The 26,706-nt window shown below is 45.3% G+C and overlaps 1 protein-coding gene across 1 annotated transcript in view; it reads left to right on the top strand.

The window, feature by feature from the left end:
- Positions 1-26,706, top strand: part of LOC124720395 (coatomer subunit beta') — a 164,105-nt gene that overhangs the window by 118,191 nt on the left and 19,208 nt on the right. The window contains exons 12-14 of the mRNA XM_047245736.1: positions 1,249-1,483; positions 8,843-8,999; positions 17,239-17,446. Coding sequence (XP_047101692.1) covers positions 1,249-1,483; positions 8,843-8,999; positions 17,239-17,446 — 600 coding nt within the window. The remainder of the gene's footprint in view (positions 1-1,248; positions 1,484-8,842; positions 9,000-17,238; positions 17,447-26,706) is intronic.

Here is a 26,706-nt window from a genome sequence, read left to right as displayed (position 1 = left end):
GGGTACCCCTTGCACACTTTAGTAGCTTTCTTTTTCCTGCTGTCATTACCTTTTGTTGTGTTTATTGTAGGTAATTTAATGAAGCGTCGACAGTGGCTATCTGGCTGTTACCTCCCTGTTCTGTGGGAGTCTCAATTACATTTGACGCCTCGGTTACAATTAGCAAGAATTTTTGCCAGTAAGCTCAGTTATGGAGTTGAAATTTATACCCCTCACCACCCCCTGAAACACAAATGTGTCCAATCAGTGTATGTCTTGCTCATGTTTGCAATTTATTCGTTCATTATTGCCTTTAATAGCAATTTATACTTATACCAGTTTGTAATTTCCCATGTTGTCTGATGATGCCTAGAACAGGCAAAACGCTTCACATGCGAAGATTAAATAAACTTACCTTGTGCAGCCGAGACTGTTTATCCTGTTCTAAAGAGTGTAACACTGTGTAGGGATACGAAATGGAATGATCGCGTAGACACGGTCGGGGGTGAAGCAGCTGGTAGAGTTTGGTTTATTGCTTTTTGGTTTATTGTTGAATACTGGGGAAATGCAGTCAGTCTACAAAATTGATTTCTCACAAATCACTTGCACGACTGGTTCTAGAATATTACTCAAGTGTGTGGAACCTGTACCAAATAGTACTAACAGTGGACATTGAACGTATACGGAGAAGGGGAGCACGAATGATCACAGGTTTGTTTCTCTGTGGGTGAATGTCACAGAGATTCTGAAGAACTGAAGTGGAAGACTCTCGAAGATAGATAAAAACTATCCCAAGTAAGTGTTCTAACTAGGTTTCGAGAACCAGCTTTAAATGACGACTGTAGGAATATACTGCAGCCTCCTACGTATCACTCGAATGTGGATCGTGAGAATAAGGTTAGAATAATTACCGCGCGCACAGAGGCATTCGGGCAATCATTTTTCCCGCACTCCGCACGGAGTGGGAAGAAACTGATAACTGGTACAGTAGCATTACCTCCTGCTGTGCATCTTACGGTGGTTTACAGAGAGTAGCTGGCTGCCGTTATTATTTACTGCAGGAATTAACCTGTATTTCTCAAATATTTTGTCCCGGATTTTACATTCCGAGAGCTGAATTACTACGTATTTCACTAGTGCCGTGCGGCACTGTAAGTGAGTAACGACCTACGGTAATCGGCGGCTACGGAAAATTTGTAAAAATTGGGGGAAAAGTACTATTACGCAGTGCGAAGTACGGCAAACTGCAGCGGGGCGATCCGACCGCAGGGCTTCAAGCAGCAGGCGCTGGCAGTGTCGACGGACCCGGAGCACCGCTTCGAGCTGGCGCTGCAGCTGGGCGAGCTGGAGACGGCGCTGGCGCTGGCGCGGGAGGCGTCGTCGCGCCACAAGTGGCGGCAGCTGGCCGAGCTGGCGACGGCGCGTGGCCGCCTGCGCCTCACCGAGGAGTGCCTGCACCGCGCCGGCGACCTGGGCGGCCTCCTGCTGCTCGCCACGTCGCTCGGTGAGTCGGGAGAAGCGGCTGCTGCTGTCAAACTTGTTTGTGGAGTCGGGGAGACAAAAAGGCAGTGGGCTTAGCCCTTTGTCATCTACACCAAAACTGAGTTAATTGTGTTGTATCTCTGCCTGCCATTCTAATAAAGTGAACCGGTGTCTGTGGGAAGAGTAGTAGAAGTCACTTCACTGTATCTACATCTATATACTCCCTTTGTCAGAAAAGTTCCTGGCTGGTCATTAAACTTAACAAGAGTTTAATCTGCTTCCTTTTCAAGCTTAGGATTACAGAACTTCTCTTTAATCCTTGAGCAGGCGCACCTATGTATAAAATGTGTCAACCACAAACACAGTGATTTTTGCACCGTTCCATCGTTCACATTTACAAGCCCATATCTATTTCTTCATTATTGCTACAGCTAACATAGTGATAAATTATGTCGGCATCCGTCTGAGAGAGCAGCATTACCGTAAAATAAACAGTGAGCTAGGTGAGAAAAAATTTAAGTTGTGTGCAAAAAAATGACCCAGATTACAAGCTAGTGGCACAATCTGAATGAGGCAGTTGTCTGAGAGATGATTAGCAACCAATTAAGCGGCCTGATGGGCTCTGATCCAACTGCGCTATTTAATACGTGGCTACACTCCATACAAATACTTTCAGAAATGACTTCCTGACACTTAAATCAATACTCGATGTTAACAAATTTCTCTTCTTCAGAAATGCTTTCCTTGCCATTGCCAGTCTACATCTTATATCCTCTCTACTTCGACCATCATCAGTTATTTTGCTCCCCAAATAGCAAAACTCACCTACTAAAGTAAATGCCATTTCCTAATCTAATTGCCTCAGCATCACCCGACTTAATTCGACTACATTCCATTATCCTCGTTTTGCTTTTGTTGATGTTCATCTTATATCCTTCTTTCAAGACACTGTCCATTCCGTTCAACTGCTCTTCCAAGTCTTTTGCTGTCTCTGACAGAATTACAATGTCATCAGCGAACCTCAAAGTTTTTATTTCTTCTCCATGGATTTTAATTCCTACTCCGAATTTTTCTTTTGTTTCCTTTACTGCTTGCTCAATATACAGATTGAATAACATAGTGGAGAGACTACAACCCTGTCTCACTCCCTTCCCAACCACTGCTTCCCTTTCATGCTCCTTGACTCTTATAACTGCCATCTGGTTTCTGTACAAATTGTAAATAGCCTTTCGCTCCCTGTGTTTTACCCCTGCCCCCATGTAGCTGTACACGTAGATGTGTCAAAAGCTGTAGGACGAAGACTATGCAATACTTCGTAACATGACATCAGAACTGTTTAAGTAGTAATGGGAGGTGTCACTTCAAAATCAAATTTCCTTTTAGGCAAGATGAATTACGTCATGTGTGAGAATGTGCAATGGATTTCTTAAATTGCAGAGAATTTATTGGCACATTTGTGTTTGATGTATCTTAAAGGATAACACATGCAAAAAAGGACCAGTGTTACATGTGAAAGCTAAGCTTTGGTTGTAACTGTACTGTGTGCATACTAATTTAAACCAATAACTTTTCCTATTTGTGTGTTCGTGCTACATAACAGTGCTGTGGCTGCTGGCTGACTGTATCATGTGCCCTATGCTATGAATATGTGCTGTTATTAGCTGGAGACACCACATGACGTGTGCTACGATTGGCTGACAAAAGTGCATAAAAATCTCCATTTCAGTGGTTTGGAAACTAACGTGCTCTGTTCGGTAGAATTCGTGTTTATACTTTTGTAATATGAAAACGTGCAGTGTGCATGTTACTGTGCATCAAAGATCTTTCCAAAATGCATTATTTTTCTGCTGGCTTTCATTTCCTAAAGTGGCAGGAAGTTCTACACTGGTGTATAAAATGTTACCATTCAGGGAAGTTTTACATTTATGAGGAAAGTATACTGTCACTTAACATGGAAAAAGTCTACTTTTGCCCAGGAAGAAGTTTTTCACCTGGAAAAAAGTGTATTTTTAGCCAGGAAATGTGAGAAAAAAAATCCAGGAATTTTTCCTCCTTGTCTGTGTTTACAACCTCTTAGACGATAATCGTAGCACGTACACAGATATTCGTCCGCACACACTCATATAGCAAATATCTCCACCACTATAGCTAGCTTCCCTAAAGACACTGCAATCTCTAGTCTGGGCTGGATCCCGTATACCCCGGCCCCAACATCCTCGGCTGTTTTCGACTTGTCAGTAAACCGGACTGTCTCTTCGGAATAGTATAGTGGCTCGTTCTTCCACTGCACCGTTCTTCCAATTTTTAAACTGAAAAGTTTGTTGAAGCAGCTGGAAGTTGTTGTGTAGTCAGTTAGCATATATCCATGACTGTTCCTATATTTACTGAATTCATTATAAATGTGTAGGATTGTGGATATCCTGAAGACTTCCAGTTTTTGAACTGTATATCACTGCCTCCATTGTAACCCAAACGTGTAATGGGGGCATGCCCAGCACGGTCTGCATCCCAGCAGAGTGAGTGCTGCTAATTCCACGTCCTACGGCTCGGCAGACCAGTCCCCGCATCTCTGTTACGGTGTTAGCCCTACCCTGCATTTTCGTCCCTCGAGGCAACACCCATAAGAGTCTCCTCGAGGGTAGGTGACTGGGTGGAGACCTCAGCAGTTGAAGTCTACATTTTTGCTGTTCAGGAAATGTTACAGTCTGAAAGCCACGTCAGTGTCATTTTGGAAATACCTGACACAGTACATTTTTTTCGTGTAAGAGAAGAGGAATAGGTCGCAGGGTGCGAGATTGTGAGACAGAATTTGATGATCCAGAGAAGCAGAATGAGTTGGGGCTGCGTGTTGGAACAAAAACACCCGTCGGGTAGTTTTTCGCAGTGCTTAAAGTCTCTAGAGGAACGGAAGGTTCCAAATGGTTGGAAAAGAGCACAGGTAGTTCCAGTCTTCAAGAAGGGTTGTCGAGCAGATGTGCAAAGCTATAGGCCTCTATCTCTGTCATCGATCTGTTGTAGAATTTTAGTACATGTTTTTTGCTCGCGTATCATGTCATTTCTGGAAACCCAGAATCTACTCTGTAGGAATCAACACGGATTCCGGAAACAGCGATCATATGAGACCCAACTCGCTTTATTTGTTCACGAGACCCAGAAAATATTAAATACAGGCTCCCAGGTAGATGCCATTTTCCTAGACTTCCGGAAGGCGTTCCGTACAGTTTTGCACTGTCGCCTGATAAACAAAGTAAGAGCCTACAAAATATCAGACCAGCTGTGTGGCTGGATTGAATAGTTTTTAGCAAACAGAACACAGTATGTTGTTCTCAATGGAGAGACGTCTACAGATGTTAAAGTAACCTCTGGCATGCCACAGGAGAGTGTTATGGGACCATTGCTTTTCACAATGTATACATAAATGGCCTAGTAGATAGCGTCGGAAGTTCCATGCGGCTTTTCGCAGATGATGCTGTAGTATATAGAGAAGTTGCAGCATTAGAAAATTGCAGCAAAATGCAGGAAGATCTGCAGTGGATAGGGACTTTGTGGAGGGAGTCGCAACTGACCCTTAACATAGACAAATGTAATGTATTGCGAATACATAGAAAGAAGGATCATTTATTGTATGATTACATGATAGTGGCCCAAACACTGGTAGCAGTTACTTCTGTAAAATATCTGGGAGTATGCGTACAGATCGATTTGAAGTGGAATAATCACATAAAATTAATTGTTGGTAAGGCGGGTGCCAGGTTGAGATTCATTGGGAGAGTCCTTAGAAAATGTAGTCCATCAGCAAAGGAGGTGGCTTACAAAACACTCATTCGACCTACAATCGAGTATTGCTCATCAGTGTGGGATCCGAATCAGATCGGGTTGACAGAGGAGATAGAGAAGATCCAAAGAAGAGCGGCGCGTTTTGTCACAGGGTTATTTGGTAAGCGTTATGAAGATGTTTAGCAAACTCAAGTGGCAGACTCTGGAAGAGAGGTGCTAGGTGCTCTGCATCGCGGTGTAGCTTGCTCGCCAGGTTTCGAGAGGGTGCGTTTCTGGATGAGGTATTGAATATATTGCTTCCCCCTACTTATACCTCCCGAGGAGATCACGAATGTAAAATTAGAGAGATTAGAGCGCGCACGGAGGCTTTCCGGCAGTCGTTCTTCCCGCGAACCGTACGCAACTGGAACAGGAAAGGGAGGTAATGACAGTGGCACGTAAAGTGCCCTCCGCCACACTCTGTTGGGTGGCTTGCGGAGTGTAAATGCAGATGTAGGTGTAGACCTGCATTAAGCTCGTCGCCAGATTTCGGCAGTATGCTCCTGAGACAGTTTGCCCCCAACGAGCGTAACCTGTCAGGACCACTCCGTGGAAGACCCAAAAGACGATCAGCATCACCAGTGTTTCAGGATCGTAGTGATACTCCAGCTCGGCATTTATTCGTGGTGATAGGCAGCCGAAGAAGTCATTTGGACTGACCGTACTCTTCTGGTCACACCTGACTACAAAAAGGGTAGTTGAAGTGCTCTACAAAATTACTGTCCAATGTCCTTGACATCAGTTTGTTGTAGAATTGGAGAACATATTCTGAGGTGAAACGTAATGAGATATCTGGAACAGAATGATCTCCTCCATGCCAATCAGCACGGATTCCTAAAATATCGATTGTGTGGAATCCGCCTGGCACTTTCCTCACGTGATGTACTGAAGGCCTCGAATCAAATCACCCCGGTAGATGCAGTATTTCTTGATTTACAAAAAGCATTTGACTCAATATCACGCCTATGCTTATTGTCAAAAGTTCGATCATATGTGGTGTCTAGTGAAATTTGCGACTAGATTGAGGACTTTTTGGTAGGGAGTACGCAGCATGTGTTATCTTGGATGGAGAGTCATCGTTAGGTGCAAAGTAATTTTTGATGTGCCACAGGGAAGTGTCTAGGGATCTTTGCTATTCACGTTATGTATTAGTGACCTTGTAGACAATATTAATAATTTTGGGGTTTTTTCAGATGATGCAGTTATAAATAATTAAGTACTGTCTGAAAGAAGCTGCATAAATATGCGCTCAGATCTTGATAAGATTCAAAATGGCGCAAAGATTGACAACTTGCTTTACTGCTCAGAAGTGTAAAATTGTGCACATTACAAAAGGAAGAAATGTATCCTGTGACTGTAATATCAGTGAGTCACTGTTGGAATTGGCCAACTCATACAAATACCTGTGTGTAACACTTTTTAGGGGTATGAAATGGGATGATCACATAGGTTCAGTCATGGGCAAAGTGGCTGATAGACTTAGGTGTATTGGTAGAATATAGGTGCAGTTCAATCAGCCTACAAAGTAGATTGCTTATAAATCACTCATTTGACCCATTGTTTGGTCCATGGGAGAGTGTCACTGAGATGCTGAAAGAACTGAACAGGTAGACTCTTGAAGATAGCCGTAAACCATCCCAGAAAGTCTACTATTTCAACTTCAAGAACTGAATTTAAGCAATGTTTCTAGGAATATATGACCCCCTACATATTGCTCACATATGGATTGTGAGGATAAGATTAGAATAATTATAGCATGCACAGAGGCATTCAGTCAGTCATTTCTCCCGTGTTCCGTGTGAGAATGGAATGGAGAAAAAACCCTAATAACTGGTACAATAGGTTTGCAGAGTATAGATGCAGATCTAGATCTAGAAAATCAATGTCGAACCCTGCCTGACTTACATCAATCCTCCATTCAACTTTTATCCACCCCCACTGCCCCCAAATCATTGCCTGTTAACTTTCCAGAATTTCTTAACCTCGAACCTTGCCACACCGTCATTCCACAAATCCCTTAACGTGTGAGCTAACCTTACATCCACAGAAAGAATTTCAATCCACCAGCTAAGAACTGATCCTGAGATTATAATACTACTAACTGACAAATTGCAAGGATTACCCAGTAGAAGGACTCTGCCAGCCGCCAGATTTGTCCAGCTACAAACCCTGCCACTGTGATTCCATTTGCAGAAATCCAACAGGATTTCCAGTTTTTGTGCCTCTCCGTGTGTCAAATTCTGTGACTGTGACACAGTTTCTAATTGAGATCCTGTGCTTTGTGTTACAAGGGTAAGAGTCCGTGCATGAAAGAGAGGGGAGGGGGATGATATAACACTTCAGTCTGCTATGTATGGTTATGTTGTACATACAATCAAAGACTTCGGCAGTACCACACCTGCTGTGTGCAGAATCCTTTACGAAAGCCGAACTGAGAGTCTTGACTAGTTTTGCTTAGACAAATGAATCAGTATATCAGTATCTGTCCACGAGAGAGAGAGAGAGAGAGAGAGAGAGAGAGAGAGAGAGAGAGAGAGAAACCTAGGTAGAGTGAAATGGGTTTTTAAGTGAGATTGTATGTTTTTCTAAAATTTCATAGATAGGTGTTACAACAGCAAATTTGGGTCTGTCCCGAGTCGTGGATTGACTTTGTGATACGGGGCGATATTACTAAATGGGGGCGAACTGCAGGAAGAGTCCCTGGGAGGGTAAGGAGCAAGGAAATGTCCTCTTGAAGGTGAAGATAAAAGAGCTTTCGTAGTGTAGGTTTCAGTGATTGAAAGTGCACATGAGAACATGCCAGGCAAGTTGGGATTTTCTGTCTGTACTATTGTTTCAGCAGCAGCCTTAATCTCAGCACGTGGGCTGGGATTATTGGTGACTGCCTTCGGTGGTACGAAGGATAATGTGCCTATTACATAGTGGAGCTCCATCTCTCTTCCACATTTCTATGCGGAGGGATCTCGACGATGTGTACTGTGGCCGGCAGATCGCAAGTGGTGGTAGAGCCGAGGTGGTAGTCGCGTGGCCTGCTCGATTGCCGAACCTCGACCCTTGAGGTTTCTACCTGTGGGGGGCACCCGAAAGAAGTCGCGTACGTGCGGCCCGTCGCACGCGTGCAATTGCTGGAACGTCGCACTCCTGCTGCCTCTGACAGCATTCAGTTGCGGGACGATACATTTGAACGTGTGTGTCAGTTTTTGCCGTGTCGTTTTTGCGCAGACTGGAGAGGTTGTGGCCCTTCGAATCCCCCGTCTAATTGTGGTTACGTTACAGCATGCCGTGCACTGTATTGTACTGTACAGTCGCGGTGAATTAATTAGTGCTCTGTAATGCAGGCACGACTTATTTTCGGCCACATGTCTGTACGACCTGCTTTGCTCCTCGTCCACTTGGGAATCGTTTCCTCCAGTTTGTCCTCATTTAGCAAATTCACCCTGTGTATCCTTTATACGTTACTATCGATGGCAGGCAGTTGTTAAGTAATACTTCACGTAAGTGAAATATCGGAAAACTAGAGCGGCTAATTCGAACGAGTAATAGAACTCGTGCCGGACTGTTGCAGGTGATGCGGATATGGTGCGGCAGCTGGCGGAGTCTGCAGACGAGGCGGGCAAGAACAACGTGTGCTTCCAGGCGCGCCTGCTGCTCGGGGACCTGCAGGGCTGCCTCGACATCCTCATCAACACGGGTCGCCTGCCGGAGGCTGCTTTCTTTGCCAGGTGATGTGTTGCTCCTGAAGGTGTAGAATCTCTGTCTTCTCTGCTTGTCGTGTCCTACCTGTATCTTCAATTTCGTAAAAAAAGTTTGCTAAATTGATATCGTACTGTTACTGGGTTTCATCTTTGGGGAGATCCTTTTGGCGAGCTCTGATCCATTCGGGATGAATTGTGTGTTCATTTTTTCTGAAGTGTAGTGTTTTTTGTTTCACTAATATGTCAGTACCTCCAGTTCCATTTCTTAACAGATCCCTCATTTCATTAAAGATGTTATTTTGCAAAATGGTTTTTGTAGCTTTTTAGTTAGTTGCATGTTCCACAGATTATTCGTGAGATTTGTGTTACATTCCTGGAAGGAGTTAGTTTAGTAGTGGTATAGAACAACATCTCGGTAGATTAAAACTGCGTGTCAGACGGGGACTCGAGCCAGGGAACTTTGGTTTACGCGGGCAAGTGCTTTCTAAATTGAGCTATCCGAGTACAACTCGTGGCCCATCCTCACTGCTTTAGTTCTGCCAGTACCTCGTCTCTTACCTTCTGAACTAAACAGAAGTTCTCCTGCAAATCTTACGGGACTAGTACTCGTGGAAGAAAGGGGACTGTGGAGACGTGGCTTAGCCACGGCACGGGGGACTTTCTGGAATGAAAGGTACACGTTCCCGGTTATAGTCCTGGTCTGGCACAGAGTTTTAAGACTGCCAGAACATTGCAAATGAGTGCACACGTCACTCCAGAGTGAAATTTGATTATGGAAACACACCCCAGGATGTGGCTAAGCCACGTGACGGCAGTATCCTTTCTTTCAGTCGTGCTAGTCCCGCAAGGTAGACAGGAGAGCTTCTGTGGAATTTGGAAGGTAGGAGATAAGGTACGGGTCGAAGTAAAGCTGTTAGGGAGGATCGTGAGTCACGTTTGGATAGCTCGGCCAATAGAGCACATGCCCACTAAAAGCAAAAGTCCCACATTTGGGTTCTGCTCCGGCATACAGTTTTAATATATCTGGAAATTTCAAATAAGTGTACACACTGTGAAAATACATTCATCCTGTGTATACATTGCTCGTGTGTGTGTGTGTGTGTGTGTGTGTGTGTGTGTGTGTGTCTACATTCCTGCTGTTTGCAAATTTCTAAATAAAAGGTAGTGAAAATTTGGTGTGAAACTTTGAGTATTGATATAATGGTTTTACTTTAACTAACTTTTTATATTAGGCCCTATACATGATATAATGAAATTTATTTCCAGCAACAAATCACTACACTATGCAGAATTCTTCAGAAGACACAATCTCAGTTTAGATTTAAAATTTCTTGAGAATTTAAAGTGATTTGATAATGGCTCAAATACTGTAACCATTGATAGATTTAGTGACAAATAACACTTATTTTTAAGAATAATGAAAGTGTGTTGTATACACGGAGAGTACTCGGAGACACTGGCAGGTTTCAGAAAGATTATACAAGGTGTACAACTTTGCTTCTGCCGTTTTTTCCCCAACATTTGAGACTTTAATGAAACAAATTGGTTACATATGTATCATTCAAAGTATTTTCCATTGTTGGTCACTACTTTCTCCCATCTTTCGGGCAGTGTACGAATACCGTGTTGAAAAAATTGTTCATCTTTTGAAGTGATCCACGAATCGATCCGATTTGTGACGTCTTCATGAGATCGGAAGTATTGGTTAGCCCGTGCGCCATTGATCTAAACAGGTGATAGTCAGTGGGAGCAATGTCTGGAGAATATGGCGGGTGGGTTAGGACTTTCCATTTCAATGTTTCCAAGTAAGTTTTGACCTATTCTGCAATGTGGGGGTCAAGCGTTTTCGTGCTGCAAAATCACTTTATCGTGCCCTTCACTGTATTGTGGCTGTTTGTCTTTTAATGCTTTGCTCAAACGCATTAATTGTGTTCGACAACGAGCACCTGTGATTGTTTCACTCGGTTTTAACATCTCATAGTACACGTTGTTGAGCTGGTCCCACCAAATGCAGAGTACGATCTTGGAGCCGTGAATATTTGTTTTGGCCGTCGACGTGGGAGCACGGCAAGGATATCCCCGTGATTCTTTGTGTTTAGGGTTACCGTAATGAACCCATTTTTCATCCCCAGTCACAAAGCTATGCAGAAATCCCTTCCATTTTTGCCTCTGAAGCAACTGTTCACAAACACACAAATGCCAGTCAACGTCTCTGTTTCAACTCACACGGGACCCAAGTTCCTTCTTTCTGAAGCATGCCCATGGCTTTGAGATGTTTTGAAATGTCTTGCTGTGTCACTCCCACTATTGTAGCAATTCTTCTTGAGTTTGGCGTGAGTCTTCACTCAGCAATGTCTCCAGTTCTGCATCTTCGAAAACATTCTCTCTTCCACTACTGTGCCGGTCTATGACGTTAAAATCGCAGTTCTTGAAGCGTTGAAACCACTCACGACACATTCATTCACTAATAGTGTCCTTACCATATGTACTTGAGAGCATTCGATGAGACTCGGCCGCTGTTTTCTTCATATTGAAACAAAACAGTAACACCTCCCGCAAATGAGAAGCATTAGGCTCGTAAACTGACATTTTGAATCAAGAACAACTTCATGATGCAGACACAAATCGACTAATGTTTGAATGAGGTTACGTTGACAGAGGTCCAAGCTAACTGCCTGACGTTTGCGCTCTGTATCTTTCGACCGCTACTTACCGTTGTCGCCACCTATCGACAAACATCGAAAGCGAAGTTGTACACCTTTTACTATGGTAAGACAGAGCTTCAGAAATCATATTTTTAACGTCAAAACATTTTCGGGAGCAGACGTGGATCGCATTCGTAATGTATTGGCCGAAGAAATTGAGGAGACGGGGTTTTGATAAGTTGTAAGTGTCAGAGGTTGCTAAGAGCCACAAAGGGGGTGTTAGGAAGTCACTGCCAGAATTAGGCAAAGGAAATGCAGTTAAAGATGAACAGATAGACGTGAGAGATGAAATGGCAAGACCTGCAGAGGAACAACTAGTTTAAAAGTCGAGGTCCAGTAGAAGTGTTGTGGGAACGTGCGAGATATCGAATTTAATTGACGAAAGGAGAAAATATTACACTACAGCGAAAAAAGGCGGCAGAGAGAGAATGGAGATAACCCCAAACAAATATTGGAATTTGTTTTCCTTCGGACAGAAACTGTACGAAATTCTACGTTACGTAATTGTGCAGTATTGTAGAATACTGTTAAAACAGTAGTTTATATAATTTACAATTTACATAGTTCACATAATACAATAAAAGGGGAGAAAACAATAAACGTTCTTTGCTCAGAATTGAGCAGCAGCAACCGCACTGCCCTCCACCGTCGTCAGCTCGTCGCCACTACGTGACCCAGGGCAGGGGACAGCGGCACCGGTTTGTTCTGCTTCAGTCACAGTGAGTCAGTCCTTCAAATCTGACAAGATTGTCCCCGTTCAGTGATCTCCGGGTGGACCAATCTTAAATGCCTCCAGGCAGTAGATTCAGCAGGTTCCATCGACATTTGAAGTTGGTCACAGCTGGCTGTCCACAGTTGTTGGCAGTCCGAGGAGTCGTACTGCTACTGAACTGAGGAGAATTACAACATAGATCTCGGTGGTTGATGGCCGTGGAGTGGGTGTAGAAAATTTAAATAATCCTTTTTCCTTTCAAATTTGCAGCTACTTTATGCCATCTGTTAAGTGGTGTAATACCTGCCGAGCAGAAAACCTTTTCTGTGGGTGTCGGTTTCAGACATAAAGTTTTCACAGTTACTCGATACCGTCAGCTGGAGCGCAATCTCTGAATTTGCATTATGCCATAATCTTACAAGAGAAGTTTATTTGCCAGATCATCATATGTTTTTGGCAAGGTAAATTGCCATTTTCAGATCATTCATCTCCTGCAGAAATGCTCCCTCTATAGCTGTCCATAAATCCACGTGTTCTCAGTGCAGGATTTTGTGCACGGTACTGACTTCTCCATTATGTCCCACAAGTATTCAAAGGGACTCCTTTTGAGTGATCAGGGTGGCTAAATCATTCACTCCGTAGCCCACATCATTATAGAGACACTACCGGCTTCCACAGAGCCTCACCAACTACCTGGGTCTGGGGGCTTTGTGGGATCTGTGTCACACTCGAACCCTACCAGTAGCTCTTACCGACTAAAATTGGGACTCATCTGAACGGGCCACAGTTTTCCACTCACCTAGGGTCCGGCAGGTACGCTCACAAGCCTAGGAGAGACGCTGCAGGTGATGTTTTTAGCAGAGGCATTCACAGCAGTCGTCTACTGCCGTGGCCCATTAACGGCAAATTTTGCCACACTGTCATAATGCATACATTTGTTGTACGTCCCACACTGATTTCTGCAGTTATTTTGCACAGTGTCTGTTGTCTGTTAGTAATGACAGCTCTATTGAAGCACCACTGCTCCCTGTCGTCAAGTGAACTCTGTCGGTCATTGCGTTGTCTGTGTTGAGAGGTAATGCCTGAAATTTGGTATTCTCTAACGATTTCCAAACTGGAATGTGCATGCGTCCATCTCCAACTAGCATTCTGCATTCAAAGTCAGTTAACTCCTGCTGTGTGGCAGTAATCACATCGGAGACCTTTTCGCTCGAATCCCCCGAGTACAAAAGACAGCTACGTCAAGGCACTGTCCTTTTCCATCTTGTGGATGTGATACTACAGCCACATACACACGGTGGTCCATTGGTAGCAACTGGGCCAAATATTTCGCGAAATAAGCATCAAACGAAAAAACTACAAAGTACGAAACTCGTCTAGCTTGAAGGGGGAAACCAGGTGGCGCTACGGTTGGCCCGCTAGATGGCGCTGCCATAGGTCAAACGGATATCAACTGCATTTTTTAATGTAGGAACCCACAATTTTTATTACATATTCGTGTAGTACATAAATTGCGGACAGTATTTGCTTCGTGATGCATGACCCGTGTTAAAATGGACCGTTTACCAATTGCGGAAAAGGTCGATATCGTGTTGATGTATGGCTGTTGTCATCAAAATGCCCAACGGGCATGTGCTACATATCCTGCTTGGTATCCTGGATGACCTCATCCAAGTGTCCGGACCGTTCGCCGGATAGTTGCATTATTTAAGGGAACAGGAAGTGTTCAGCCACATGTGAAACGTCAACCACAACCTGCAACAAATGATGATGCCCAAGTAGGTGTTTGAGCTGCTATCGCAGCTCATCCGCACATCTGTAGCAGACAAATTGCACGACAATCAGGAATGTCAAAAATGTCGGTGTTGAGAATGCTACATCAACATCGATTGCACCCGTACCATATTTCTATGAACCAGGAGTTGCGTGGCGACGACTTTGAACGTCGTGTACAGTTTTGCCACTGGGCACAAGAGAAATTGTAGGATGATGACAGATTTTTTGCACGCATTCTATTTAGCGACGAAGTGTCATTCACCAACAGCGGTAACATATCCAGCATAATATTCACTGCTGGACAACGGAAAATCCACTATGGCTGCAACAAGTGGAACATCAGCGACCTTGACGGGTTAATGTATGGTGCGGCATTATGGGAGGAAGGATAATTGACCCCCATTTTATCGATGGCAATCTAAATGGTGCAATGTTTGCTGATTTCCTACGTAATGTTCTACTGATGTTGCTACAAGATGTTTCACTGCAGGACAGAATGGCGATGTACTTCCAACATGATGGTTGTCTGGCACATAGCTCGCGTGCGGTTGAAGTGCTATTGAATAGCGTATTTCGTGACGGGTGGATTGGTCGTCGAAGCACCATACCGTGGCCCACACGTTCACCGGATCTGACGTCCCTGGATTTCTTTGTGTGGGGAAAGTTGAAGGATATTTGCTATTGTGATCCACCGACAACGCCTGACAAAATGCGTCAGTGCATTGTCAATGCATGTGCGAACATTACAGAAGGTGAGAGGTATTGCCCAATGCATTGAGGTTGCCGGACATCATTTTGAGCATTTATTGCATTAATGTGGTATTTACTGGTAATCGCACTGTAACCGCATGCGTTGTCAGAAATGATAAGTTCACAAAGGTACATGTATCACATTGGAACAACTGAAATAAAATATTCAAACGTACCTACGTTCTGTATTTTAATTTAAAAACCCTACCTGTTACCAACTGTTTGTCTAAAATTGTGAGCCATATGTTTGTCACTATTACAGTTACTATCACAAAGCGAAAAAAGTGGTCCAACTAAAACATTCATATTTCTTTATGTACTAATGTGTAAAAAAAAATGGTGGTTCCTATTTTTAAAAAAATGCTGTTGATATTCGTTTCACCTATGGCAGCGTCATCTAGCGGGCCAACCATAGCGCCGTCTGGTTTCCCCCTTCAAGCTAGACATGTTCCGTTTTTTGTAGTTTTTTCGTTTGACGCATATTTTGTGAGACATTTGGCCCGGTCACGATCATTGGACCACCCTGTATATGTAAATATCACAATCCGATGACTTTTGTCTCCTCAGTGTATGTAGTACATAGTCTTTTAGTCACGGTCCTATTTGGGAACAACTCTTTAAGCTCCCGGGAGCGAATTGTTCTCAATTATGTCCGTGACTCCATGACCGTGACTGTGTATTACATATAGATTGACACAGTGGTCTATGTATGTAGATGGCTATTTAACTTGCTGAAACTAGTCTTTGTCATTACTGTTGGCAGCAGCCAGAGACAGTGGTCGTGTGTGAGCTGCGTTAGTGTGAATGTGTGTGTCTATGTTGTCTATTTTGGAAGAAATACGTGTTTAGTGGTATTTTTGCTGTACCTGTCTACGACTCCACATCTCTGCTGTATGGTGACTAACAATCCTTCCTTTTCGTGATATTGTCATTATTCATCCTATGCTTTCCACTGTTTGATTAAACTTCTCTGTTAAGAAGATTTATTATATCGGTGAAAGCTTCCCAAAATCTTACACTAAAATGAGGTCCATTCTGTCTGTCATCTTTCCCACCACACACTCTCCCAATCTCCACAACATACTTGTCAGACTGTATGTTCGTTGTGCCCCTCCATCTCCATAACCTATGGCAGCTGCCCCTGTGACTGTCCCCACTGAAGACTTGCCCTGCGCAACCCCCTACCACCACCTCTACCAGCCTTGTAATTGGCAAAACGTGCACTTTCAAAGGGAGAAACGACACGTCATGTACCAGCTGTTGCATAAACACTGTTTGGCCTTCTGCATTGGCACGACTGTTATCAAGTTACCAGTTAGGACGAATGGGCATACGCAGAGGACGTGTACTGGCAACACACAATATCCTGTTGCTGAACATGCTTTACAGTGTGACAGTTGTGACCTCACGGTACGGTTCCCCACGTCTGCAATCTCTGTAGGTGGAAACTGGCATTACAATGTGTCCTCGGTTCTGACCACCCGTCGATATCAATTTTCGTCAATTTCTTTTGTCTCAGCATTTGTTCCCAGTAACAATTCCATTTTTCAGTTCCTTTTATTTTTCTATATCTTTTATTTTCTGACCTGTCTGTTACTCCCTGCCCTTTCCGCCTGTACCACTTAGCTTTCTGCTCTTGTTAACTCTTGCACGATGTTTTGTCAATAATCTCTGTCTTGCTTATTACCCTATTTTCCACCTTTAAGCTCTCAGGATTTCAAATTTCATGTGGTTCACTCCCCAACAATCAGTCTTTCCTTCTCATCCTGTGCGGCAAGTCTCCCCTGACCCAGGTTTCTCAGCAACTTTCAGAAACTTTGCCCTTTTCCTTAATGTCACCAGTCCTTTTCCTTCACCCCTCTTCGATAGCTTTCAAACCCTCTGCTAGGAGGAGGATTGACTGGCTCCAAAAGCTTCCAAATTTTAAAACCATTATATGCTCTTTTGTCCTGTCACCACTTGGTGAGTAGTTTCTTTATCCGTCCAATTACATTATGTTTACGAGTAAGAAGATTACATTATTTATAATGTTTTCAGTCGTACAGTTTCATTCAGTGTGACATCTGCTAGGTTTGCACAGGCAGAGCTATACCCGACAGGGCATGCTTACACCCTTGCCGTGGTGGACGTTCCGATGGCTCGAGGTTAGGCTGCCCAGTCACTGCCGGCGAGTTTCTGAATAATATTTCGGCTGATACTTTAAGGCCGATGTTGATACATCCTTTGCAGTTTCCATTAGAATTTGATACATTCTGTTTCACACACTCTGTAGAGTGTGTCTGTGACTACGAGACTTGTACCATTTACTGTATCACCGTTCCAGGACGTACCTGCCGAGCAAGATGTCCCACGTGGTGCAGCTATGGCGGGCAGAGCTGGCGCGGACCAACGAGAAGGCGGGGCAGTCGCTGGCGGACCCCGCCGACTACCCCAACCTGTTCGCCGGCCTGGCGGACGCCCTCCAGGCGGAGCAGTTCCTCGCGGCCGAGAGGGGGCGCCGACTGCCCGCGGCGGCGGCAGCCGGCATTCCGGTGGGTGGAGCTGCTCGGCATACTCTGGTGGAAAGTAAAATGACGCACTGGAGCTGGGCTTCATTTTAGATGAATTTTCTAGTGGAGTTAAGGTTATTGCTTCAGCTATTTTTCTGCAACCCCCTACCCATACACACATTCATGCACAGAGGAAGTTGTACAGGTGTCAGATATAATAGTAAACCTCCATTTACGCATCTGAGTCTTGCACCTAGTTGTTGTGCACCTGTGCTCGCCTGGAGGGGCGCGCATGTAAGTGCACTCCTCCTTATCCTCGACATGCGCGTGAGAGCGATTCCGTCTGCACCTAGAGAGACGTGACCTCACTACTCTAGTGTCTGAGCTACACCCGCAGGTTAAATGCGTGCGTATGGCTGGCTGGTGGGCAGTCGATTGTCGATCAGGGTCGGCCAGGTTTGCCAGTGACTTTGACGGGCGAGGCTGTGGCATCAGCAGTCTGAAGACTGCGTAACAGCACTTTTAAGGCAAAACACTTACTAGGCTCTTAACAGTTTCAGTGAACAGGTCAATAATATGTGAAGTGTTATCCACTCTGTAGTTTATAACAGTGAAAACAATCGAGTTTTGACAAAATAAATTAATTGGATAGATAAAAAATCAACTCACCAAGTGGCAACAGAACACACACATAAAAGGAGACTATAATTAGGCAAGCTTTCGGAGCCAGTGGCTCCTTGTTTGGGCAGAAGGGTTGAAAGAGAAGGAAGAGGGATGAAGGAAAAGGACTGGAGAGCTATAGGAAAAGGGCAGATTTTGAGAAAGTCACACAGAACCACAGGTTAGGGGAAACTTACCAGGTGGGTTGAGAAGGAAAGACTGATCGTTGGGGACTGCATCGGATGAGATTTGAAAATCGGACAGCTTAAACAGGGAAGACACGGTAATATGCGAGGTGGAGATTACTGCTTAAAAATTGTGAATGAGTTAGTAAGAGCGAAAAGCTAAGTGCATTGTACCTAACAGAGGCGGGAGGGGGGGGGGGGGGGGGGTGAAAAACTAGACGGGTAAGACAATGAAAGCTCTAGAAAACGAATAGAGACGGGAAAAGAGTAGTTACAGTGAAGAAATGCTGAGATCGAAGAAATTAATGTAATTTAAGGTCAGGCGGGTGGCGAGAACCAAGGATGTGTTGTAGCACTAAAGTGCTCGTCATTTACGATGGCGGCCGAGTTTAGGTTCATTCTGTGCATCTGACGTCACAAAACACAGTCAGCCAATGAACAGAGAACGACGTTGCCAGAGCTCGACTACAGTGCAGAGCACGGACGAGTGTCTTCAATTTAGAATCGTTCAGTCATAAATAAAGTAATTGAACAAAAGCAATGTCTTGAAAGCAGACTTTCTATATAAGAAAGTTTGAAAAAGCATTCTTTATACCAATTGCTTCATATTCTTTTAATTAATTAAACCAAACAAGCAATAAGCCTCCTAATTCAGGCGATAACAAGAACATTCATTCTCACTAACCTCTTTTTCGCAATAAAGAACAGCGGTAATTGTTTATTTCCTATTGTAATTCGACGAAACGTGAGTAACTCGTAGTCATACCGACAGTGTTCTGTTGAACGACGAGCTGCGTTAGCGTAATGGTGAACGTCTGTGACTCCTAAGCAAAAGGTTCCGAGATCAAACCTTGTTTGGTGCTTAATATTTTTTTTTATTTAAAAACAATATCGAAGTGTCTTACTTGATGAATTTTATTCGTTTGAATGTAATTTTTTGAAATTTCTACTGGCAACTAAAATCGACCATACGGAAAGTACACACTGTGGACTTTTACCTCTGCAAACTCTTCAAAATTTCGTGCAATGGTTTACTACATTTAATGCTGCACAATAACTGCGTCGAACATCGAAACAAAATTAAGTCATTTATGGGGGAATGTATCAGTCAAGAAGACGTGTAAAAATCAAATTTTTGGGCCAAATAGTTTTTGTGAAATCGAATGATAAGTGTGTCAAAGCAGTCGGGACAACATCTGTCTGCACAGGTGAGCAGTGCAGTGATGACAAAATCGCGCGCAGTGTGGAATGCGGGGAGCACGTCTGTAGCAGCGAAAGGGTTAATGCGGCCATGGTGGCTTTACTACATAAACTGCGTGCTCCCCCCTAAACATAAGTTTGCTTGGCGCGTTCAACTGGCAACGCAGCAACCTCCCGTGTCAGGGCGGGCATGTGCGAGCCGCCAAGATAAAAGAATTGAACTATAGTTCCCACCTGTGGAGTTCCGAGAAACGGGTGTCTGGGGGAAGAATCCAGGTGGCTCTTGTGTCGAAACGGGCACCGAGCTCACGATTGTCATGTTGTAGAGCATGCCCTGCAACAGGATGTTGTGTGTCGCCGGTATACACCCTCTACTTACGCCCATTCATCCTAATTGATAATTCGGCAGTAGTCACGCCGATGTAGAAGGCCGAACAGTGTTCACGTAACAGCTTGTATATGACGGCTCTCCCTTTGATAGTATATGTTTTGCCAGTGACAGGGCCGGTATAGGTGGTGGTAGGAGAGTGCACGGGCAAGTCTTGCAGTGGGGACGGGCACGGCGGTAGGAGCCGTAGGGTAGGGAGATGGGGGAAGAAGGAGCATAGGGTCTGCAAGGATGTCGAGGAGATTGGGAGGGCGACGAAAAGCTGTGATGAGCAAAATCTCAGACAATCTTTTGAGGGCACGATTTTAGTAAGTCACGGCCTTGTCGAAGCATCTGATTAATACATTCGAGACCAGGATAATACTGAGTGACAAGTGGTGCAGTCTGAAGTTCGTTTTTGAAGGGACCAGAAGTACCAGGATTGGATGTGATGGCTCAGGAAATTGCTTTTGACCTACATTGGTGAAGTTCTTACATCCAGTGAAGGCTGCAGCGAAGATGATGGAGTATTGCTGTAAAGAGTCTGCATCCAAATAAACAAGCTTCCCTCAAATGCCATGCTGCATGGGATAGAATGTTTGGCGTGGAAAGGATGGCAACTGTCAGAACATAAGTACTGTTGTTTGTAAGTAGGTTTAATGTGGACAGAAGTGTGTTGCTGGCCTTTGATGAGGATGAGATCGACATCAAGGAGAGTGATTGGCAATTCAGAATAGGACAATGAAATTAATTGGAGAAGGTATTCAGAGATTAAATGAATTTTAGCAGGTCAGCCTTACCACGAGTCCATATGTTAAAGATATTACCAATGTGTCTTCGAAGTACTCCAAAAGGCCTAACAGTGAAATTCCCTGTTTCTGGATGCAATCCTACTCTACGCCATGCTCTTTTACATTTTCAGATACAGCAATCTCTTGCTCTTACCCTATTAATCTGTGACCTATATGCGTCATCAGCCAATTTCCACTCCACCAAACTTCTCTCCTACAAAATCCTGCAGTTATCTGTCACTCATTTTTCCTTGGATGGCATCCACTTTCACAGGCGTACGTTCAGTCAGGTGCTGGAAAGATTCTTGGGGAATGGCAGACCATTCTTCAAGGAGTGCTGCACTGAGGAGAGGTATTGATGTCGGTCGGTGAGGCCTGGCACGAAGTCGGGATTCCAAAAAAATCCCGAAGGTGTTCTATAGAATTTAGGTCAGGACTCTGTGCAGGCCAGTCCATTACAGGGATGTTATTGTCGTGTAACCACTCCGCCACAGGCCGTGCATTATGAACAGCTGCTCGATCATATTGAAAGATGCAGTGCCATCCCCGAATTGCTCTTCAACAGTGGGAAGCAAGAAGGTGCTTAAAACATCAGTGTAGGCCTGTGCTGTGATGCAAAACAGCAAGGGGTGCAAGCCCCTTCCATGAAAAACATGATCACACCACCGTCTCCGAATTTTACTGTTGGCATTACATGCGTTGGCAGATGATGTTCCCCGGGCATTCACCATACCCACACCCTGCCATCAGATCACCACCTTGCGTACTGTGATATGTCATGCCACACAAAGTTTTTCAGCTGTTCAATCGTCCAATGTTTATGCTTCTTACACCAAGCGAGGCGTCGTTTGGCATTTACCGGTGTGATATGTGGCTTATGAGCAGCCACTCGACTGTGAAGTCCAGGTTTTCTCAACTCCCACCTAACTGCCATAGTACTTGCAGTGGATCCTGATGCAGTTGGGAATTTCTGTGTGATGGTCTGGATAAATGTCTGCCTAATACACATTACGACTCTCTTCAACTGTTGGCGGTCTCTGTCAGTAAACAGACGAGGTCGGCCTGTACGTGTCCCTTCACGTTGCCACTTCACTAGCACATTGGAAACAGTGGACATTGGGATGTTTAGGAGTGTAGAAATATCGCAGACAGGCATATGATGCAAGTGCCACCCTATCACCTGACCACGTTTGAAGACCGCGAGTTCTGCGGGGCATCCCGTTCTGCTCTCTCTACATCTACATTTACATCTGCATCTACATTTATACTCCGCAAGCCACCCAACAGTGTGTGGCGGAGGGCACTTTACGTGCCACTGTCATTACCTCCCTTTCCTGTTCCAGTCGCGTATGGTTCGCGGGAAGAATGACTGCCGGAAAGCCTCTGTGCGCACTCAAATCTCTCTAATTTTACACTCGTGTTACTTTGTTTATCGTGCGACAGTGCGGAACTGTATCGAACCCCTTCCGGAAGTCAAGGTAAATGGCATCTACCTGGGAGCCTGTAACTAATATTTTCTGGGTCTCATGAGCAAATAAAGCCGGTTGGGTCTCACACGATCACTGTTTCTGGAATCCATGTTGATTCCTACAAAGTAGATTTTGGGTTTCCGGAAATGACATGATACACGAGCAAAAAACATGTTCTAAAATTCTACAACAGATCGATGTCAGCGATATAGGCCTATAGTTTTGAGCATCTGCTCGACGACCCTTCTTTAAGACTGGAACTACCTGTGCTCTTTTCCAATCCGTTGGAATCTTCCGTTCCTCTAAGATCTTCCGTTCCTCTAAGAGGGGGGCAAGTTCTTTCGCGTACTCTGTGTAGAATCGAATTGGTATCCCGTCAGGTCCAGTGGACTTTCCTCTGTTGAGTGATTCCAGTTGCTTTTCTATTCCTTGGACACTTATTTCAATGTCAGCCATTTTTTCGTTTGTGCAAGGATTTAGAGAAGGAACTGCAGTGCAGTCTTTCCCTGTGAAACAGCTTTGGAAAAAGGTGTTTAGTATTTCAGCTTTATGAGTGTCATCGTCTGTTTCAACGTCATTATCATCCCAGAGTATCTGGATATGCTGTTTCGATCCACTTACTGATTTAGCGTAAGACCAGACTAGGATTTTCTGTGAAGCCGGTACATAGAATTTTACTTTTGAATTCACTGAACGTTTCACGCATAGCCCTCCTTACGCTAACTTTGGTTTGGCTTCTGTTTGTCTGAGAGGTTTTGGCTGCGTTTAAATTTGCAGTGAAGCTCTCTTTGCTTTCGCAGTAGTTTCCTATCTTTGTTGTTGAACCACAGTGTGTTTTTCCCATCCCTCACAGTTTTACTCGGCACGAACCTGTCTAAAATGCATTTTACTATTGCCTTGAACTTTTCCCATAAACACTCAACATTGTCAGTATCGGAACAGAAATTTTCATTTTGATCTGTTAGGTAGACTGAAATCTGCCTCCTATTACTCTTGCTAAACAGATAAACCTTCCTCCCTTTTTTTATATTCCTATTTACTTCCATGTTCAGGGATGCTGCAATGGCCTTATGATCACTGATTCCTTGTTCTGTGCTTACAGAGTCGGAAAGTTCTGGTCTGTTTATCAGTAGGTCCAAGATGTTATCTCCACGAGTCAGTTCTCTGTTTAATTGCTCGAGGTAATTTTCGGATAGTGCACTCAGTATAATGTTACTTGATGCTCTGTCCTTACCACCCATCTGAAACACCTGAGTGTCCCAGTCTATATCTGGTAAATTGAAATCTCCAGCTAAGACTATAACATGTTGAGGAAATTTATTTGAAATGTATTCCAGATTTTCTCTCAGTTGTTCTGCCACTAATGCTGCTGAGTCGGGAGGTCGGTAAAAGGAGCCAATTATTAACCTAGCTCGGTTGTTGAGTGTATTCTCCACCCATACTAATTCACAGGAACTATCCACTTCTACTTCACTACAGGATAAACAGCTACTAACAGCGACAAACACGCCACCACCGGTTGCATGCAGTCTATCCTTTCTAAACACCATCTATGCCTTTGTAAAAATTTCGGCAGAATTTATCTCTGGCTTCAGCCAGCTTTCCGTACCTATAACGATTTCAGCTTCAGTGCTTTCTATCAGCGCTTGAAGTTCCGGTACTTTACCAACGCAGCTTCGACAGTTTACAATTACAATACCGATTGCTGCTTGGTCCCCGCATGTCCTGACTTCGCCCCGCACCCTTTGAGGCTGTTGCCCTTTCTGTACTTGCCCGAGGCCATCTGACCTAAAAAACCGACCAGTCCATGCCACACAACCCCTGCTACCCATGTAGCTGCCTGCTGTGTGTAGTGGACTCCTGACCTATCCAGTGGAACCCGAAACCCCACCACCCTATGGCGCAAGTCGAGGAATCTGCAGCCCACACAGTCGCAGAACTGTCTCCGCCTCTGATTCAGATCCTCCACTCGGCTCTGTACCAAAGGTCCGCAGTCAGTCCTGTCGACGATGCTGCAGATGGTGAGCTCTGCTTTCATTTTGCTAGCGAGACTGGCAGTCTTCACCAAATCAGATAGCCGCCGGAAGCCAGAGAGGATTTCCTCCGATCCATAGCGACACGCATCATTGGTGTCGATATGACCGACCACCTGCAGATGGGTGTACCCTGTACCCTTCGTGGCATCCGGAAGGACCCTTTCCACATATGGAAGGCTCCCCCCCGGTATGCACACGGAGTGCACATTGGTTTTCTTCCCCTCCCTTGCAGCCATATCCCTAAGGGGCCCCATTACGCGCCAGACGTTGGAGCCCCCAACTACCAGTAAGCCCACCCTCTGCGACCACCCGGATCTTGCAGACTGAGGGGCAACCTTTGGAACGGGACAAGCAGCCCTGTCTGGCCGAAGATCGGTATCAGCCAGAGACAGAGCCTGAAACTAGTTCGTCAGACAAACCGGAGAGGCCTTCCGTTCAGCCCTCCGGAATGTCTTTTGCCCCCTGCCACACCTAGAGACGACCTCCCACTCTACCACGGGTGAGGGATCAGCCTCAATGTGGGCAGTATCCCGGGCAGCCACAGCCGTAGTCCGATCGGGGGATGCGTGGGACGAACTGGCCGTCCCCGGCAAACCCCCGTCCGGATCCCCACAGAGATACCCGTTGGCAACAGCCTCGAGCTGTGTGACCGAAGCCGACACTGCCCGAAGCTGGGAGCGAAGGGATGCCGACTCGGCCCGCACCCGAACACAGCAGTCGCAGTCCTTATCCGTGCTAAATACTGTTGTGCAAAGAACGTCCGAACTTATCTACAGAGAGCACAAACAATTCGACACAAACTTTAAATGGTTATTAAAATAAAAGAGTGCCTAGTAAATGCAGTAATGCTGCTACTTGCGCACTGCTGACAGACTGCTCGGTGGCAGAAGGCTAACTGTCCTGTCAGTAATGTACGAAGACTGACGATGTCTAATGACTACTGAGGTCGCCGATACGGAGTACCCGGTGGTAGGTGGCAGCACGGTGCACCTAATTGAAAACGTATGTTTTTGGGGGCGTCCAGAACATAATGTAAAATACGTAAAGAACAATACTGGGAAGCTCCTCGCCTGGCAGAGTATATAACACACAGTTGTGTAAAAGCCAGAATAAAAAGCTTAAGAATTACTATACATCTAGAAAAATGGAATCTTTCATTGCAGCAAATGATTAAACGTAACTGAAGGTGTAGGGTAGTTAACAAAACAGTGGCTATTAATTAAAGTCTCCGTAGTCGACAACACGTCGTCAGTGTAATGCGAGTGGTGCCCCCTTGTGACTTCTCTGTACGAAGTTCTCTTTTTTCTGTGACAGAGGTGGCGGAAGAAGGCACAGTCTCCTCACCGCCGGTGGCCGCCGCGCGCGACTGCACACCGAGCTGCTGCGGTGGTAGACTCTGCTCAAACTTAGGTTTCTCAGTACTTCAGAATGAGCGTCCTGTCGGTGCAGGCGGGAGGAGACCGGGCCTCCTTCCACGAGCTCTGCTCGCTAGCTGAGACCGGTAATTGTGAATTGTCAAATTTGTGTGATCTTAACGGACTTTACAAATAAGGACTGGCAGGTTGTCCACTGTGTCACAATCTGAGGCACACAGACGAGCGGTGTTGCGAGAGGAACGTCGGCAGGTCGTGGCAGGTGCTTCGCTGTGGTGCCGGCTGGCATTCTGAATAGCACCGCCTCTGTGCGACCTGGCAAGTGACGCAGTACGGGATTTGGCACTCGTGTTGTACATCGACTACTGGTGGCGACAGCATTACGTGGCGGACCTATTGAGCCCTACGTACTTCGGGAGGATCGTCTGGTATTTGGTAGGCCAGGAGTAGGGATCGTGCCGGTCGACACAGTCCCCTTGCGTCGACAGTGTTTATCGACACTGCACGGTGGTCAGAGCAGCACATCTGTCTTTTGCCGAATGAAGTAAGGTTTTCGTAGGTGTCGAGTTTTCACGCTCTGTGCACACTTGCTTTGTTTGCACAGCTTCTGCCCTTGAGTTGTCCCTTTGCTGACCTTCACACACTTCAACTGCTCTTCTCTGCTACAGAGTGTTGCTAGAGAATAATTTCTAATTTCATATTACACCAATAAAACATGTGTATTGCAGTGCCTTTAAAGTGATTTGAGGGCAGGAAGTGCAATATATTTTCACTTATCTTATTGGGTGTAGATCTCAACAAAACTTCGTTGTAGGCATTCAAACACCCCCCCCTCTCCCCCACTCCCTACCGCTCTCCCCCTCCCCTCCCTCCCACCTCTCTCCCTCCCACCTCTCTCCCTCCCACCTCTCTCCCTCCCACCTCTCTCCCTCCCACCTCTCTCCCTCCCACCTCTCTCCCTCCCACCTCTCTCCCTCCCACCTCTCTCCCTCCCACCTCTCTCCCTCCCACCTCTCTCCCTCCCACCTCTCTCCCTCCCACCTCTCTCCCTCCCACCTCTCTCCCTCCCACCTCTCTCCCTCCCACCTCTCTCCCTCCCACCTCTCTCCCTCCCACCTCTCTCCCTCCCACCTCTCTCCCTCCCACCTCTCTCCCTCCCACCTCTCTCCCTCCCACCTCTCTCCCTCCCACCTCTCTCCCTCCCACCTCTCTCCCTCCCAC

The sequence above is a fragment of the Schistocerca piceifrons genome, chromosome 11 (assembly GCF_021461385.2).
Source record: "Schistocerca piceifrons isolate TAMUIC-IGC-003096 chromosome 11, iqSchPice1.1, whole genome shotgun sequence".
Lineage (NCBI taxonomy): Eukaryota > Metazoa > Arthropoda > Insecta > Orthoptera > Acrididae > Schistocerca > Schistocerca piceifrons.
The sequence above is the reverse complement of the archived record's forward strand: the minus strand, read 5'-3'. Positions and strand labels throughout refer to the sequence as shown.